A 14,879-nucleotide genomic window follows, 5' to 3' on the forward strand; every position below is an offset into this window, starting at 1 on the left:
AACTACTCTGTTGAAAGCTTTGTTGAATGCAAAATTAAAATCAACCAACAAGAAAGCAAATGGCTCCATCTAATATAGATAGAAAAATGATTCACAACACTTGGTTTTCCACATTTTGTTTTTTTTTTTGGGGGGGGGGGGAGGATATTAAGTATCCTGCTGCACCTTTGAAAAAAAATCTAGCAGCTTGGCCTGACTTTTCTCTAGGGGAGGAAACTTACAACAAACTGACAAACTCTCCTGTAAGCCTCATGAACCGCCTCATCAGCTAGTGTAAACTCAGTCTGGCTCCATCAAGGTTAATCAGGACTTGGGAGGGGTGAAGCCATCTGTAGAGTAGAGTTGCATGCAGGACTCACATATGGATTTCTTAATTCAGGATCATGTCCAGAAACAGCGCAAATCTGAATTCTAAAGAAAGGCTTTGGGCCAGTTAATTGGCTTTGATGCAACCGGGCCTATCCGCAGTAGCTGCGAATCTGGCCTTATGAATGATCATGCTTCTGCTCTGTCTCTCTCAAATCAAGTTCCCATTAAGCGGAATGGAAATATCTCCCTTTTTGATAATGAGCAGCAACCTAAGTATGTGCCGAATTTTGGGGTGCTGGGTTGCTTGCAAAGAACTAGCTTCTTTCTGATACTGATGGGTAACAAGTATTTTACCAGCAGCAATTCTGTCGGGGACATCAATATGGAATGAGCCTTTACCTGGGTTTGTATTAATCTATATAAAATTTTTTAGGATAAAGATAATAATGTTACACAGAAACAGGCACTCAGAAGGAATACCAAGTGAAAAGAAAATAGCACATCTCTATTGAGGCCAACAAAAATCTGCCCGGGGTTAAAATCATACATCTGATCATCTTCATGGAGTTCCATCTTTCAGAATGAAACTTCCTGAGCACTGATGCTCTTATCTTATTATTAATATTATTCTAATGTATTGTTTGTAGTACCATAGCACCAAAGAGCCCAAGTCATGGGCCAAGATCACGTCTTAACCTTTCGTCTTCTTCTTCCCCTAGCCATGGGAAGATGTTTGGCTCACACATTGGAGATCCTTGCAGGCAGATTTTGATTGGGTTTTCTAAAGATGAGGGGTAAGGTGAAAGCAAGAGCATAGCACAAGGGGGGAAAAAAGGAGATTTGAGTTCAGCGCAAACATACTTGAGGTCAGCAGAGTGGGCAGCCATGAGGTTTCTGAGGCTCTTGTCAGCAAGAGGACAACCAGAAAGGCTGAAAGAGAAGAGATGGAATATCTGGATAAGCCCAAAATAAATTAGGAAAAAGAGGGGAAGGGCGAAAGAAGGGGAGAAGGAAACAGAACCAAACCATCCACACGATTAAAAAAAAAAATTATGTAGAGCCAGAACCTGAAACAGAAGGTCAACAAACCTGCGGTGAGAGGCATAGTTTCCCGTGATGTGTCCGCTGCCATCACAGCCTGGGGTAGGGCAACTGAACAAAAATAATAAAAAGTGTAAGTGCCAAAAAGAAATGAATTCATTGAAAGATTCATGCATGGGTAAAAACAGGGAAGAAGGCTTCTTTGGTTGAAAAAATTAAAAAAAAAAAGATAGGTACGTGGGCTAGGGCTTTTTGGGTAGGTGAAATACTGGTGTGTGTTCTGGAATTTGTTAGCACAAGTTGGTGTTGGCCTTGGTATTGACTTATTGTGTTAGCAGCCAGTTAGAAATCTGTACAGATAAGCCAAATGCTTCCTTTTTGGCCTGTTCTCCCTGTGTTCCCAAAAGGCCACAGGCCCCTTTCCAGGAATTTATGGCGAAATATGAAGACCGAGGAAAAAGATTGTTTGTTTGGGGAGCTTTGTTTGCTGTTTTTAAAAGAAGGATCTAAAATGGAAAAGCAGCTTTACAGATCCACTATGGCCAGTTCTCATGGTTTTTATCACAGTCTTGTGACATTTGGCGAGGACTCCCAGCTGCTGAAATCAGGTAATTATCTGCGAAACTCAGTGTTCACAGAATTATAAAAGTGTAGGACTGCAGGGGACCTCAATAGGTCATCTACTCCAGTCTCCTGCACTCAAGGCAGGACTAAATTAAATAACTAGACTATGGCGGACTGGTGATGGTTTAGCTATTGCTGTTTGCTTGCTTCCTTTCAGTTTTTAGCCCTCAAGCAGGGTCCCCTGTAAGCTGAGCACTTGGGCAAGCCCCCAGAAGAGATTCAAATGCCACTCAGCTGATTAGCAGAGCGCCCTCGGCCACTAGCTTGTGTTTCTACTGGTGGTGCATACAGGCCCACTGAGAGAGGAGGGCGAAGGGGGGAGTTGCCCCAGGGCCTGGAGATTCAAAGGAGTCCAGGGTGATTGCCAGAGTCCCAAGACCTTTAAACTGCCACCAGAACACGGCACTACATTCTCCAGGCAGCACTGAAGGCTGAGGGACGTGCATGCCAAACTTGAGGTGGCATGGAGGGCTGGCAACCTCAACCTCATCCCTTCCCCCCAAAGCCCCACCCCTTCCAGGAGCGCAGAGCTGGCTCTTCCCCCCACATCTTGTCCAGGGGCCTGTGAAGGCTGTTGGCTTCTCTGGGTGCCCATCTGCATATGCCTCAGTGCACATATCAAAATTTATTCCACACCGGGATGGGAAAAAAATAGAGGAAAAATTGCACTCAAGGCTGCAGCAAAGAAAAGCTTGAAAGCATGGATGTTCCTAAATGTTCCATCACCTGCAGGCAAATTAAAAGAGCCCAGTTTAAAATAAAATCTCACGCTATCCGGGGCTTTACTCATAGTCCTTGAGCGCTTGGAGCCGGCCATACTGCCAACAGATGGGTTATCCTGGCTTTATTTGATCTCTCTCTACCTCCCCACTGCTTCCCAATGAATCTTATAGCCAATGGAGTAGGTGCAGTGGCTTTGTGATAGTCAGGAAATAAAATCCGTAATGCTGTGTGTGACTCAACAGCTCCATTTGCATATGGTGGGGCTTACTCTCCCGGGTAGCCAAACCGTCTTTAAATATGGATTCCTGGCTTCAGGACTGTTCCTGGGAACTAGTGCTAATGAAATACTGTGGGTTGGGGTTCTGGCTCCCACGTCATGAGTATCCAAAGTAGGGTGAGGGTTGTAAGGATCCATCTTCCTCTATCCCTTGTGCTCCATAAGGACCAAGACGTGCCACCAGTAGTAGTCAACATGCCAAACAGGTTAGGACATGGCCGTGACCCCATCCCCCTTCAGCGGTGGCCAGTGGAATGAGGCCATGGGATGAGGTCAAAGCAGCAACTTGGAAAAGGTTGAGTAATCTCGGCCTGTCGTGTGGTTGGATGGAGTCTGTAAGGAAGGAGAAGCTGGGTCCAGGGGAATGACAGGGGAAGGTCTTTTGAAGCCTTTGGGTATTCTGGCTGGGGGTTTTACAGCCGGTCCCCGACTTACGAATGAGTTACGTTCCGAGAACTTGGTTATAACTTGATGTGTTCGTAAGTCGGATTACATTCACTGACATACGGCTGAGCTGTTCGAAAGTGCGGATTTTGTTCGTAACTTGGGTTCCGGCTGTATAGGAGGTTGGTCGTAAATACGAATGGTCGTAAATTGATGCGTTCGTAACTTGGGGACCGGCTGTATTCTGTTGTCCGACTATTGTGGTCAACACTAAAAAGCGCCCTGAGGAAAGGGACTTCTACAGACCTTGGGCATGGAGATAGCTTCCCTTCCCTGGCTGCTGGAAGAGGCCACTGGAGCACAAGCTAACCTCCAAAGAGAGGCACAAGGTCTGCTCCTCCATACATTCCCACTGCAGCGCCCCAGGCGTGATGTCTGCCTCTGCGGTGCAGTAATACGGGGTCCCTCCTGGCCCTTCCATCACACACGTTGCCCATTCTCGGGACAGCCCTCTACAAAGAGGCAAGCCCAGTGGCTTCATGGTAGAGTTAGACTCTGTTATTCATGATGCCCAAGTTGGAGGCTGATCCTAACCCGAGCTGCCCAAACTGAAGGGATTGGGGGAGTCCTGCAAAGACAGTACCCCCAACCCATACGGGGAGGTAGTGTCTTGTATCAGCCTGGAGCAACCATGGTAGGTGCACAGAGCAATCACGACAGGAGCTGGTCCAAGGCAGTATAAAACATGGCACCTTTGAGGGTGGTGGAGAGTAGAAATCCCAAGAATGGGTCGGGGGAGCAAGGAGAGGGCTGTATGCTGAAAACATAAAGAAGCAACCCACATCAACACAGTGCACAGGAACTGGAGACATTCTTGGTCCTAGGGCAGGACAACTACCTCATAGTTTGTCCATGATGATGATCCTGGGACTCCCGTTTCTGATGCCCCACAAAACAACTTGTTTTATACCCTCTGTTGTTGGTGCCTCCACTCCCTCTGCATTATGGGACAAGGGGCACATGCATAGGTTACTCACACCAAGAGACAGAAAGGAAAAAATATATCAACCCTAAGTCCCTCTCTCAATAACAGAAAATATAATCACTGGAACTATCCTTAACTTGCAGATGCTCAAACAACAATATATATTGCCATGTGGCATTAGAGTCTTGGATGGGTTGAGTGGCCACAGACAAGATGGAAGTGGACAACCCTTCCCCAAACACTTGCCACCAGAATCCTGAGAAGGCCCAGGGACCATGTGGACATGAAAACTCAAATCTGCAGCAAGTGAGTTTGCTCCTGAACAGGCTATGCCTAGGGGCACCACGATTCAAGATGACATCAGAAGGATCAAAAAGGGTGGGTGTGCCTGGTGTGGAAAGGAAGCTTAGAGATGCTTCGAATGCCAGGAAGATTCCTTTCCAGAGCTGTTCATCACCATGAAACAGTCTCCCTCTGAATATCTGGCTTACCCCAGAAACTGAGACTCATACCATTTCCAGAAAAAAACCACAAACATGTCAAGCATTGCATATGGGTGCTAGTATGGGTCTTGCTCATGTAGGCAGCATTCGATCTTGTCTTCCTCTGTTCACCTGGGACTTCACTTACTCCCTGTTTCCTCCCAGCATAACATACTCCCCTTCAAACCTCCCGCTTGCATAGCTAAATGATGAGCAAGACTGAGAGAAGTCAGTGAAATGAAGCCCTGCTGAGCCCTTCCTACCTTGTATGTACAAAGGTCAGAGTTACTTTGGAAATAAACCCAGGAGTAATAGCTCCATTGAAAAGTTGACTTGAGTTTGGGGATCAGCCTGCCACAGGAGGGCAATCATTTTTGACCAGCAGCCACTTCAGAAATTTTTGAAATTTTCAAAAGAGGCGGGGCCTTAGGCAGAAGGGGCGGGGTCAGGTCATTTCCATGCTTCCCCACCCACAGATCCTGATTGGCCTGGGGACGGGGGAGCTGCGAAGTCTTTGCCATCCCCAAGGAGAACTACCAGCTGTGATTGGCCTGTGAGAGCATGGAGTCTCCTCCCACTGTGCCCTCATCCTGCAAGGAGTGTGCGGTGCTTAGCAGTGCCACGCCCTTCGCAGGGCAGGATGAGACTTTGCACACTCCCCCTTTACCTCCAGGCCAATCAGGGCTGGGGGGCGAGGGGAGCGCACAAAGTCTCCTCTGCCCTGCCAGGAGCTCACCGTGTACTCCTTGCAAGGCGGGGGCAGGGCAGGAGGAGACTGCACACGCTTCCCACCGCCCCCAGGCCCTCACTGGGGGCAGGTGCGCAGCAGGGCCTCCGCGGGCCAGCTCAACTCACTTGACGGGCTGTATCCGGCTCACGGAGATCCTTTTGCCCTCCCCTGACCTAAACAGTTTACCCCAGCGTTTCTTTAGATCAGAGCTGGGCTCTACTTGCAAATCTTGGGTCAGGATCTGACTTCTATGAGTGATCCAGGGTTGTTGATCTTATCGCCAGGGGAGGGATCCTCCCCCAAGTTTCTATGGGCGTTCAGGTCTGGGGTTTGGTCCAGGGCCCTCTCAGAGGTAGCACAAGGATGTATAGCTGTGCTGTTTTAATAATATTCATTGCGGGGTCTTCATTGCTTTCTTCCAAGGGATTATACTAACTGCTCTATGTTACCATAAAATGTTATTCCAGTGGCTGAGATGGCTGTAAGCCTGCCTGCCTACCTGCCTCCCCCACTATGAACAGGATGATACTGGCTCCTCAGTGCCACTTGAAAGTTACTGGGCTCCCTTGACCACCATTGACTTCAGGGAATAGTTCAGGATCTCCTAGCTAAGGAGGGAAGGAAGTGGGCACACGTGTTAATTTTAAGGGGAAATATATAAAGGAAATGCTCTCTGAAATTATGCTTTTTTACAGGCACTGTTCTGAATCCTAGGACGACAGCGCTTTTGAGGAGGTTCCTTTAATCATCACACAGTTCTAGGAAGACCATCTGGGATAACACTTCATCTTGCTAATCAGAGGGTGAGATTTCTCTTGAAGATTTCGGTTTGAAGTGTTTGGATTAAATAAGACCATCGCAGTTGGAACCAATGCAGAACGGTTTAGTTGCGTGGGGTTTTTTGGTTAATGGATTCCCACCTCACCACCCTTCCTGGCTGTCCGGAGCACTTTATACATGTCAATTTGGCTCCCCTATCAAAAAGGCAGGACTTACGTGAGGAGCTCTTTCTTGATGTCCTTGGGAAGGAATTTAAGCTTGAAGTTGGTTAAGGTAACCTCCCCTGGGTATTTCCGTTCTTCAAAGTTCTCCTCTGATGCTTCCTGCTCGTCTGCTTCAGAGGAGGCAAAAGAATGGGCTGCGGGCTCGGACTGTAAGAAACCAGCAGGAATAATATTTTTATTGATCCACAAGCTGTGAACATAGCAGCGCTGAGGGATCAAGAGAGTCCATCTAGTCATTTTTCAGCCTTTCTATGGCCCCCATCATGAGAGTACCTCACAATCCTTAGTACATTTATCCTTCCAACCACTCTGGGAGCGAGGGCCATGCTATTATCCCTCTTTTACAAATGGGAAACTGAGGCACAGAGCAATTAAGCAGTGAATCTAAGGTCACATAGGAAGCCTGTGGCGGAGCAGGGAATTGACCCAACATGGCCCAAGGTGCATGCTAGAACCCTACCCCGGATTATCTTTCCTGTCAGGAATTGTGAACATCGAAGGCCCGGTTCGGGTCTTTCTTCCAGGGGTTGTTTGTCAGTGTAATTTCACTGGAGTCACTGTTGATTTGCCCTGATGTGACTGTCAGGAGAAGGAGGCCGCTGAGTTTACAGTGTAACAAAAAGTAATTGATGATTTCTCCCCTCCGCTTGGATCATCAATGACCGAGGCACCTCTCCGTCAGGAGCGGGGAACCTTACTGTGCCTGACCTTGCCACCACGTGCACATGGTGAGTCAGCGCGCCAGCCTCTCCGCCCCACTCAGGCAACATAAAGGAGGAGGAGACCTGCCCTAATGTGATGTCAAGCAATTCCCAGGTGATGCAAAGCAGATGTAGCCAGCTGTATGCCAACCACTGAGGAGGGGCATTCCGTGGCAGGCTGGGGTAAGTGGGGGCATGGTCAAAGCACATTGTACTGTGGTGATCCCTGGCTGGGGGAGCAGTCCCTAAGGGATTACTCCAGGTTGCATAGTTTAGAGCTGCTGCTAGATTGCTCTAAATGATGCTGGGCGGCTGATTCAGCCCCTGAACCAGGGTGACAGAAAGGTGGTATAAAGCTGTTTCCCCTTTCACCCTGCGTCCTGTGCTAGGTGCAAGCTGATTCGACCCAAGGATCTGGGCCAGAGGGCTTAAAACGCGAATGCAACTCCAACCCTATCCCTGCCTGCGTTGGACTCAGGAGAGACAGTGAGAAAAGGAGCAGAGAGGGAGAAAACAACTGACAGAAACAGAAGAACTGGAGAAGGAAGTGGGCCCAGTGAGAAGTGAACACAGAGGTTGAAAAAGCACCAGAGAGGGGAAGAGAAAGAATGTAAAACTATCCACAGTATAGCATGGGTGCATGGGCGGTGGATATGCTAGGTGGGGGAAGGCATTGTTTTCCCAAATCGCCAGCCTGGCCCAGTCCACATTCGGCCCGTGGGCTGTCTGGAGGCAGAGTTTTGCTGCCTGCAGCACCAGCCCTCTCTGTGCTCCAGGGCGGGGAAGCTGAGACCGTGCGCCCTCCGCTCTCCCCGTGCTTCAGGGCCAGGGAGGCTGGGGCTGTGTGCCCATCCGCCTGCCTTCCTCCCTTCCCCATGGTGTGTGTGTTGGGGGGTGCAGAGAGGCAGTTTGGCTCCCGTGGGGGACAGGGCCTCAGTAGAAGAGGTGGGGCTGGGGGCTGACTTCCCCGAGCACCTAACTTCACCAACCGCCCATGCACAGGTGAGATTTTTCAAAGAACTTGGCACTAGCCTAACTCTGCTGCCACTGAAGTCAATGACAGTGAAGTGTCCAAGGAAGTCAGGAGTCACTGGTCTTTAGAGTGGGAACATATTACTCCCTGCTTCTCAGTGGAAAAGCGACCGACGTACACGGTCCCGTCACCGCTTACCTCCTCTGGCTCCTCCTCCCGCTGACGATTTGGTTTGGTGTAGTCAATAGGGCCATCCCATTCATCCTGACGGGAGGTCTGGCTGGACTGGGGTGAGGTCATGGTGCTGCTAGTGGCACTCGTGCTATTTTGGCGTTGGGACACATCGGGGGACTTCACACTGGGACTGCTGCTGCAGCTGCTGCTGCTGGGGAAGGCGCTCTCCCGTTTGCGGTGCTTGTTCATGCTTAAGTCCAGAGTCCCGTTTTCATCCACCTCAATGTCCATAGACTGAAAGACGGGGGACAACATTCTAGGTGAGGGCTGGCAGTCAGTTTCCTAAGTGTCTCGTTTGGTGCACAGAGCCCCCCCCGGGGCCTGAAGCAATATGGAGCATGCCACCCTCTTTCCTCAAACTCTGACAGTCAAGGGGATGGAATGGAGCAGAATGGGATTTCCGAAATGTCCCATGGGAATATGTCCCAGCGGTGAATGCAATGTCTGTTTGGAAGGGATGCTTCTCTCAGGCAAGCCTCAGAGAGGTCCTGTGGCACCTTAGCCTGTGTCTAGACTACATGGCTCTGACAACGGAGCCATGTAGATTAGACAGCTAGGCAAAGGCAAATGAAGCCGCGATTTAAATAATCGCGGCTTCATTTACATTTACATGGCTACCGCGCTGAGCCGACAAACAGCTGATCAGCTGTTTGTCCGCTCAGCGCACTAGTCTGGACGCTCCCCTGCCGACATCAAAGCCCTTTGTCGGCAGCCCCGTTATTCCTCGTGGGATGAGGTTTACCGGGGCTGCCGACAAAGGGCTTTGATGTCGGCAGGGGAGCGTCCAGACTAGCGCGCTGAGCGGACAAACAGCTGATCAGCTGTTTGTCAGCTCAGCACGGCAGCTATGTAAATGTAAATGAAGCCGCGATCATTTAAATCGCGGCTTCATTTGCCTTTGCCAAAAAAACCAAATCTACATGGCTCCGTCGACGGAGCCATGTAGTTTAGACGTACCCTTAGAGACCAACAGATTTATTGGGGCATCAGCTTTTTCGAGTAAGATGCATCTGATGAAGAGGGTCTTTGCCTATGAACGCTTACTGCCCAAATAAGTCTATTATTCTTTAAGGTGCCAGAGGACTTGTTGTCTCAGACAGGTATTTTGTAGAATTACATGTCTCCACGCTAAGGTGTACAGACATCCCTGTGGATACTGGACAATTTTCCAAATGAAGACTCAAGGACTTTTTTCTTCAACACAGGACATGCTTAACATGCAAAAGATGTACAATATGCAGCACAAATGGGAACGGTGCTTAGCACAGGCCCTTGTGATTTTATCATCCCAGCGTGTTACTCCCAGGTTACGTCTAGACTGGCATGATTTTCCGCAAATGCTTTTAACGGAAAAGTTTTCCGTTAAAAGCATTTTCGGAAAAGAGTGTCTAGATTGGCACGGATGCTTTTCCACAAAAGCACTTTTTACGGAAAAGCGTCCGTGGCCAAGCTAGACGCGCTTTTGCGCAAAAAAGCCCCGATCGCCATTTTCGCGATTGGGGCTTTTTTGCGCAAAACAAATCTCAGCTGTCTACACTGGCTCTTTTGCGCAAAAGTTTTGCGCAAAAGGGACTTTTGCCCGAACGGGAGCAGCATAGTATTTTCGCAAAAAGCACTGATTTCTTACAGTAGGAAGTCAGTGCTCTTGCAGAAATTCAAGCGGCCAGTGTAGACAGCTGGCAAGTTTTTCTGGAAAGGCGGCTGATTTTCTGGAAAAACTGGCCAGTCTAGACACAGCCCCAATGTTTAAGTTTAGGCCTCATCTTGCATGGTGCTGAGTGCCTTTCAATGGGGCTAAGCGCCTTTCGTTGCTTGAGGTACAAAGATGCATTGCTACTAAATGGAATGCTCAGCTCCTTGCACTGGCAGGGTCTTGTGAAGTGAAGCTCCGATAGTATTAGCACCCATGGAGTTGACAGCCTCTGCCTGGGTAATGTGGGAAGGGAGGGGGATGGCTCCATGCTCCCGGAAGGGGCTGGCCCGAGAGCAGAAGAACTGGGGCCAAGGGTAGCTGCCTCAGGACTGCGGAGAGCACAGCGCTCCCCTGCCCCACCAGCTCTTAGCGCTGCTTCAGAGTGCATGGCTCACTGCTCCAAGAGCAATTTAAAGGGCCTGGGGCAATTACCCCATTTGTCCTGTGCCCCGCCTCGTTGGCAGGCCTGATTGCTCTCTAGGCTTCAAGTACAGCTGGACAGAGATTTTGTGTCTCAATCTTTTTTCCACAGAATATGTGGCTTCCTCAAACTTGACATTTTCCATTTTGAAAACAAAACAAAGCAAAACAAAACACCCTGATTTTCCATTGGGAAAAATCAAAATGAAACATTTCATCAAGGTCAGTTTGACAATAACCTGCATTCACTTGAGCTGATGCAGTGCCTCATGGGAGTTATGGTACAGATGCCTCATGACCTTTTTCTCCCCCATTGGTCAGGCTTCTTGACTAGAACTACATCTCCCATCATGCACCAGGGGCTCGCCTCCGCCATTTTGGAAATCAAAACTTTTCAGAGTCTTTCTGTTGTGTGTAAAGTTTTGACATTTCGCTCTGATTCAGGATGAAAACGGATGTGAAAATATCAACATTTCCCTCAGGTCAGAAATCAGCCAGCTCTACTTTTAAGCACATCGAAATTAATGATCTGAAAACCGTTTTTCAACTGCATCCCATTTACATTGTCTTCTTTGCTGCTGTGGATTTTACACTCAGCCCCCTGCATTTCCTTGGAGCCACACTCACCTTGCTGGGAAAATCCTGCTGCTTGGTACTGAGATTTTCTGGCATCTCCCAGCAGCGGGTGGAGAGATTTAAGATGGCGGTGGCAGCCATGTGTGCGGCCTCGGCATCGTGAGAGTAGTCGAAGCCTGTAGAGGAAGATGAAGTGCTCTTCACATAACTGCTGGAAGGGCTGTGGCTGGGGGAAGAGGCCTTTGGAAAAGGTTTAGCTGCAAAAAGGGAACAACACAGGGCTGATATATAAATTTACACATGAACATCACAGGCAAATCAATCCCCTGCCACTGAGTTCAGTGGATATGCATCCTGCAGTGGCAACTCTGTACCTATTATAAAGCCATCAGCAAACTCAGTGCTCCTAGCACTGAAGCTTTCAGTAGCCAGGAACTCACACCCAGGCATGCTAAGATGTAAGGTTCCTGCATTATCTGACTGCACCATCAAATTCCCAGAATACTGTAGCCTGTACTATCCTGAGGGCTTCCAAAGGGGAAACAATAGTGAATCTATACCTGCTTTTTAACTCTGCATTATCTTATAATTATACGAACAACCATCTTTTTTAAAATCATATTTTAACAGCAAAACCACACTAATCACAGCTATAAAATATGACTTTCTGACGATGATACCAGTGTAATATGATGTTACAGTATTAAATCTCCTGGAATACATTCATACTGTCCAAAACTATACTGCCCTGTACAATATACGCTGGACCTGCAAGGAGCTCAGCACCTGTGACTCCTATTGAAGCTAGTGGGATGTGAACAGAATCAAGTCAATATAAATTATGGCCCCGACCTCACAGGCCAATCCTTGTGGAAGGATCCACATAGAGCCCCATGGAAGTCAATGTCTCTATGCAGGTGGAAGGGTCTTCTCATATGAATCCAGCTGCAGGATGGGCTCTGTAGTTCCAAATTTACATGCCAGACTCTGATGGGTTTGGTCAATTTTTCTTTTGCCCTTATCCAACTAAAACTCCATTAACTTCAGTGGGAGTTTTGCCTGCGAAAGGCCTGTAAGATTTGGCCTATGTTTGCAAAGCAGCTTGACAAGCTCAGATAAAGGTGCCAGAGCAAAGCGAAATAATTTTATTATTCTCATTATGAACTCTAAAAATAAGACAATATAAACTGCTAATCTTTTCGAGGACTGCTTCCTCTCTCATTGTGTGGGTGTGTGCCTGTGTGCGCGCACAGAATGCTTATTGACATTAATCGGAGTTATGCACACACATCCCTCGGCATGAAGATCTCTTTAAAGTAAGTCCTTAATGAAAGGAACAGATTTGCCTGCTATGATTGGCAATCATATTAATCTTGTTGCTCTGACTAACCCATGGGAGTCTTACCCAAATGGTTATCCTTGTGCATTGCTTTATTTTTTATTTCAGTCCAGTTTAACCCATGTCTTTTGGTAGGGTGGGGGTATTTGCAAGCACAAGCTGACAACATCCAGAATGGTGAGATGCCAATTTCAATTTCACACTGTACACTCAGCGATGCTTTTCCATTTCCTAAGTATTGCTAGCACTAATGGACTTGCAATCAGCAAATTAGTAAAAATGAGTGATGAGAAAAAATAGAAAGGATTATCCTGGTGGGGCTGCTAGAATTATTTTTGTCAGTACAATTACCCGGAAAATTCTCTGCAAATATTGCAAATAACACAATCTATTCAGCGGGAGAATCACTTGTGCTGGGAAACAAATTACTTTTCCATCAGCCCTAACCCAGGATGACAGTGGCAGTTGGGCTCTCTGGCCTCCATCCAATTTCATTGTCTGATCCTTTACAGATTTAGTACTGTAATAAAGGGGAGCGTCCATTGTCGTGCAACAACCGGGAAGCTTTCAAGCATGAGCACTTTTCAGAGAGCAGCTGCATCTGGATTAAACAGGACTCTGAAAGTGGGATTAGCTACAAAGAGAAAGCCCCCTTGAGGCCGCTGACTTCTGCAAACTGGTTTCCTAAATCGTTTTTTTTTTTTTTATGATTTAAAAGATGGATTCAGCATGCATGCATGGAAGCTAATGGAGTAGGAACATTAAATGGTAAAAGTGCATGATTTTGCACTGGTCAGTCTCTGCAGCGGTGTAACATGCTTGCTAGTTTTAGTCCCCCATGTCCATCTCAATTTCTACACCCACAGATCCCTCCTCAGGGGGGTTATTTGGTCATTTCATTTTACGCAGGCATCTAATTGGAGGCTTCTTTTTCTCAAGGGCTCTGCCAAGTCATGGTAGATAAGAGTGGTAAGTAGATAAGATAGAGAAGGTATTAGATAACTGATAAATAGAAGGTGTATGGTTAACACAATATAATGTGAGACAATTAGTTAGAATATCTTAGTTCAATATTAGATTTTTAAAAAGATAAAATATAAGCCAGCTAGCTAGAATAGAAAAAGATGGATGAATGAAGGAGCATATGAGAGCTGTAAGATACTACGGACAAACTGGAAGCGACTATGTAACTTATTACACCTAGGAATATTGTTCAGATGAACGTACCCAAAACTGGATGCAGTTCTCCCCAAAGTTGAAGCCAAAGATTCTGTCCTTTGGGAAAAACACTCCATAGATAGCTCTTCTTGCTTGTTCCGTCCCCTTCACTCAAACATGTCCTCCCAAGAGCCTCATGGCTTGTCTACACTAAACCGCCCAATCCGATCCAATCTACGCAACTTCAGCTACGCAAGTAGCATAGCTGAAGTCGACGTACTTACCGCGGTGTCTTCTGTGCGGTAAGGTTGGCAGGAGCTGGTCTCCCGTCAACTCCAGCTACTCTTCTTGTCCTGGTGGAGTAACGGAGTGGATGGGAGAGCGCTCGGAGATCGATTTATCGCGTCTAAGCAGATGCGATAAATCGACTGCCAGTGGATCGATTGCTGCCGGATCGATCCACCGCATAGTGAAGACACACCCTCAGTGTTTTCTGGCCAGTGATATTTGAGGATAAAGCACAAAGCACTCAGCACTAAACCCCTCCCTCGTCCCAACTTACATTTAAAGGCTTTCGGTGAGGTTTCGCTAGTCTGAATCTTTGGGGCAAGCATGCGTTTGCCAAAAACCTGAGCATCAAAACTTGCATAATCGAAGGTGACCTTGGAGTACTTCTCCAGCTCCTTGGCCAGGTTGGCCCTAGGGGTTGCTGGAACCATGTTGGGCCTGTAGCTTCCATACTGAGGAATCTCCAGCTGCTTCACAAAGCACATAGGTCTGCAGATAAAAAAAAGAAAACCAAAAACCAACAATACTTCTCTTTCTTTTCCTTTAAATGTGAGGTATTTATAGTGACAGCGCCAAGTTATTTCTTTTTTCCAGAGGTTGGTTTACAAATATTACACTCAAAACAAAGCAGGATCATTTCTTCATAACTCTGTTTGTGGGTTTCTCAGATTTTTCTTACAAAATACTGTGCTACTCTGGTTGCATTTCCTCCAGATTTACACCAAAGGAAGAGATCAGAATCTGAGCGTAAGCTTGTAAAGCATAGGGCTGGGAATTACACATTCCTCATTCTCGCACCAGACCCAGTGATGTCAACTGCATAAACCACAGTGCAACATTTTGCTGTGGGGCACTATGGCTTTTTTTTAGCGTTGCCAGAAGAAATAAAATCTTGGGGGTAGTGCTTTCCTTTGGGAGAGCTGAAAAGAAATGGCATG

General features: G+C 47.4%; 1 protein-coding gene across 8 annotated transcripts in view; it reads right to left on the reverse strand.

Moving 5' to 3' along the window:
* The window catches only part of MYT1 (myelin transcription factor 1), a 141,388-nt gene that overhangs the window by 35,054 nt on the left and 91,455 nt on the right, over positions 1–14,879 (reverse strand). For 2 of the 8 annotated variants that reach the window (XM_075901020.2, XM_089769733.1), the window contains exons 11-17: positions 14,216–14,430; positions 11,208–11,413; positions 8,432–8,701; positions 6,552–6,706; positions 4,257–4,355; positions 1,399–1,461; positions 1,171–1,239 (exon numbers count right to left, since the gene is read on the reverse strand). In XM_075901020.2, the coding sequence (XP_075757135.2) occupies positions 1,171–1,239; positions 1,399–1,461; positions 4,257–4,355; positions 6,552–6,706; positions 8,432–8,701; positions 11,208–11,413; positions 14,216–14,430 (1,077 nt within the window). The remainder of the gene's footprint in view (positions 1–1,170; positions 1,240–1,398; positions 1,462–4,256; positions 4,356–6,551; positions 6,707–8,431; positions 8,702–11,207; positions 11,414–14,215; positions 14,431–14,879) is intronic. The other 6 variants (XM_075901022.2, XM_075901026.2, XM_075901023.2 and 3 more) reach the window with 6 other exon arrangements.

Source organism: Pelodiscus sinensis, chromosome 17 (genome assembly GCF_052426305.1).
Source record: "Pelodiscus sinensis isolate ZL-2025 chromosome 17, ASM5242630v1, whole genome shotgun sequence".
Classification (NCBI taxonomy): Eukaryota; Metazoa; Chordata; order Testudines; family Trionychidae; genus Pelodiscus; species Pelodiscus sinensis.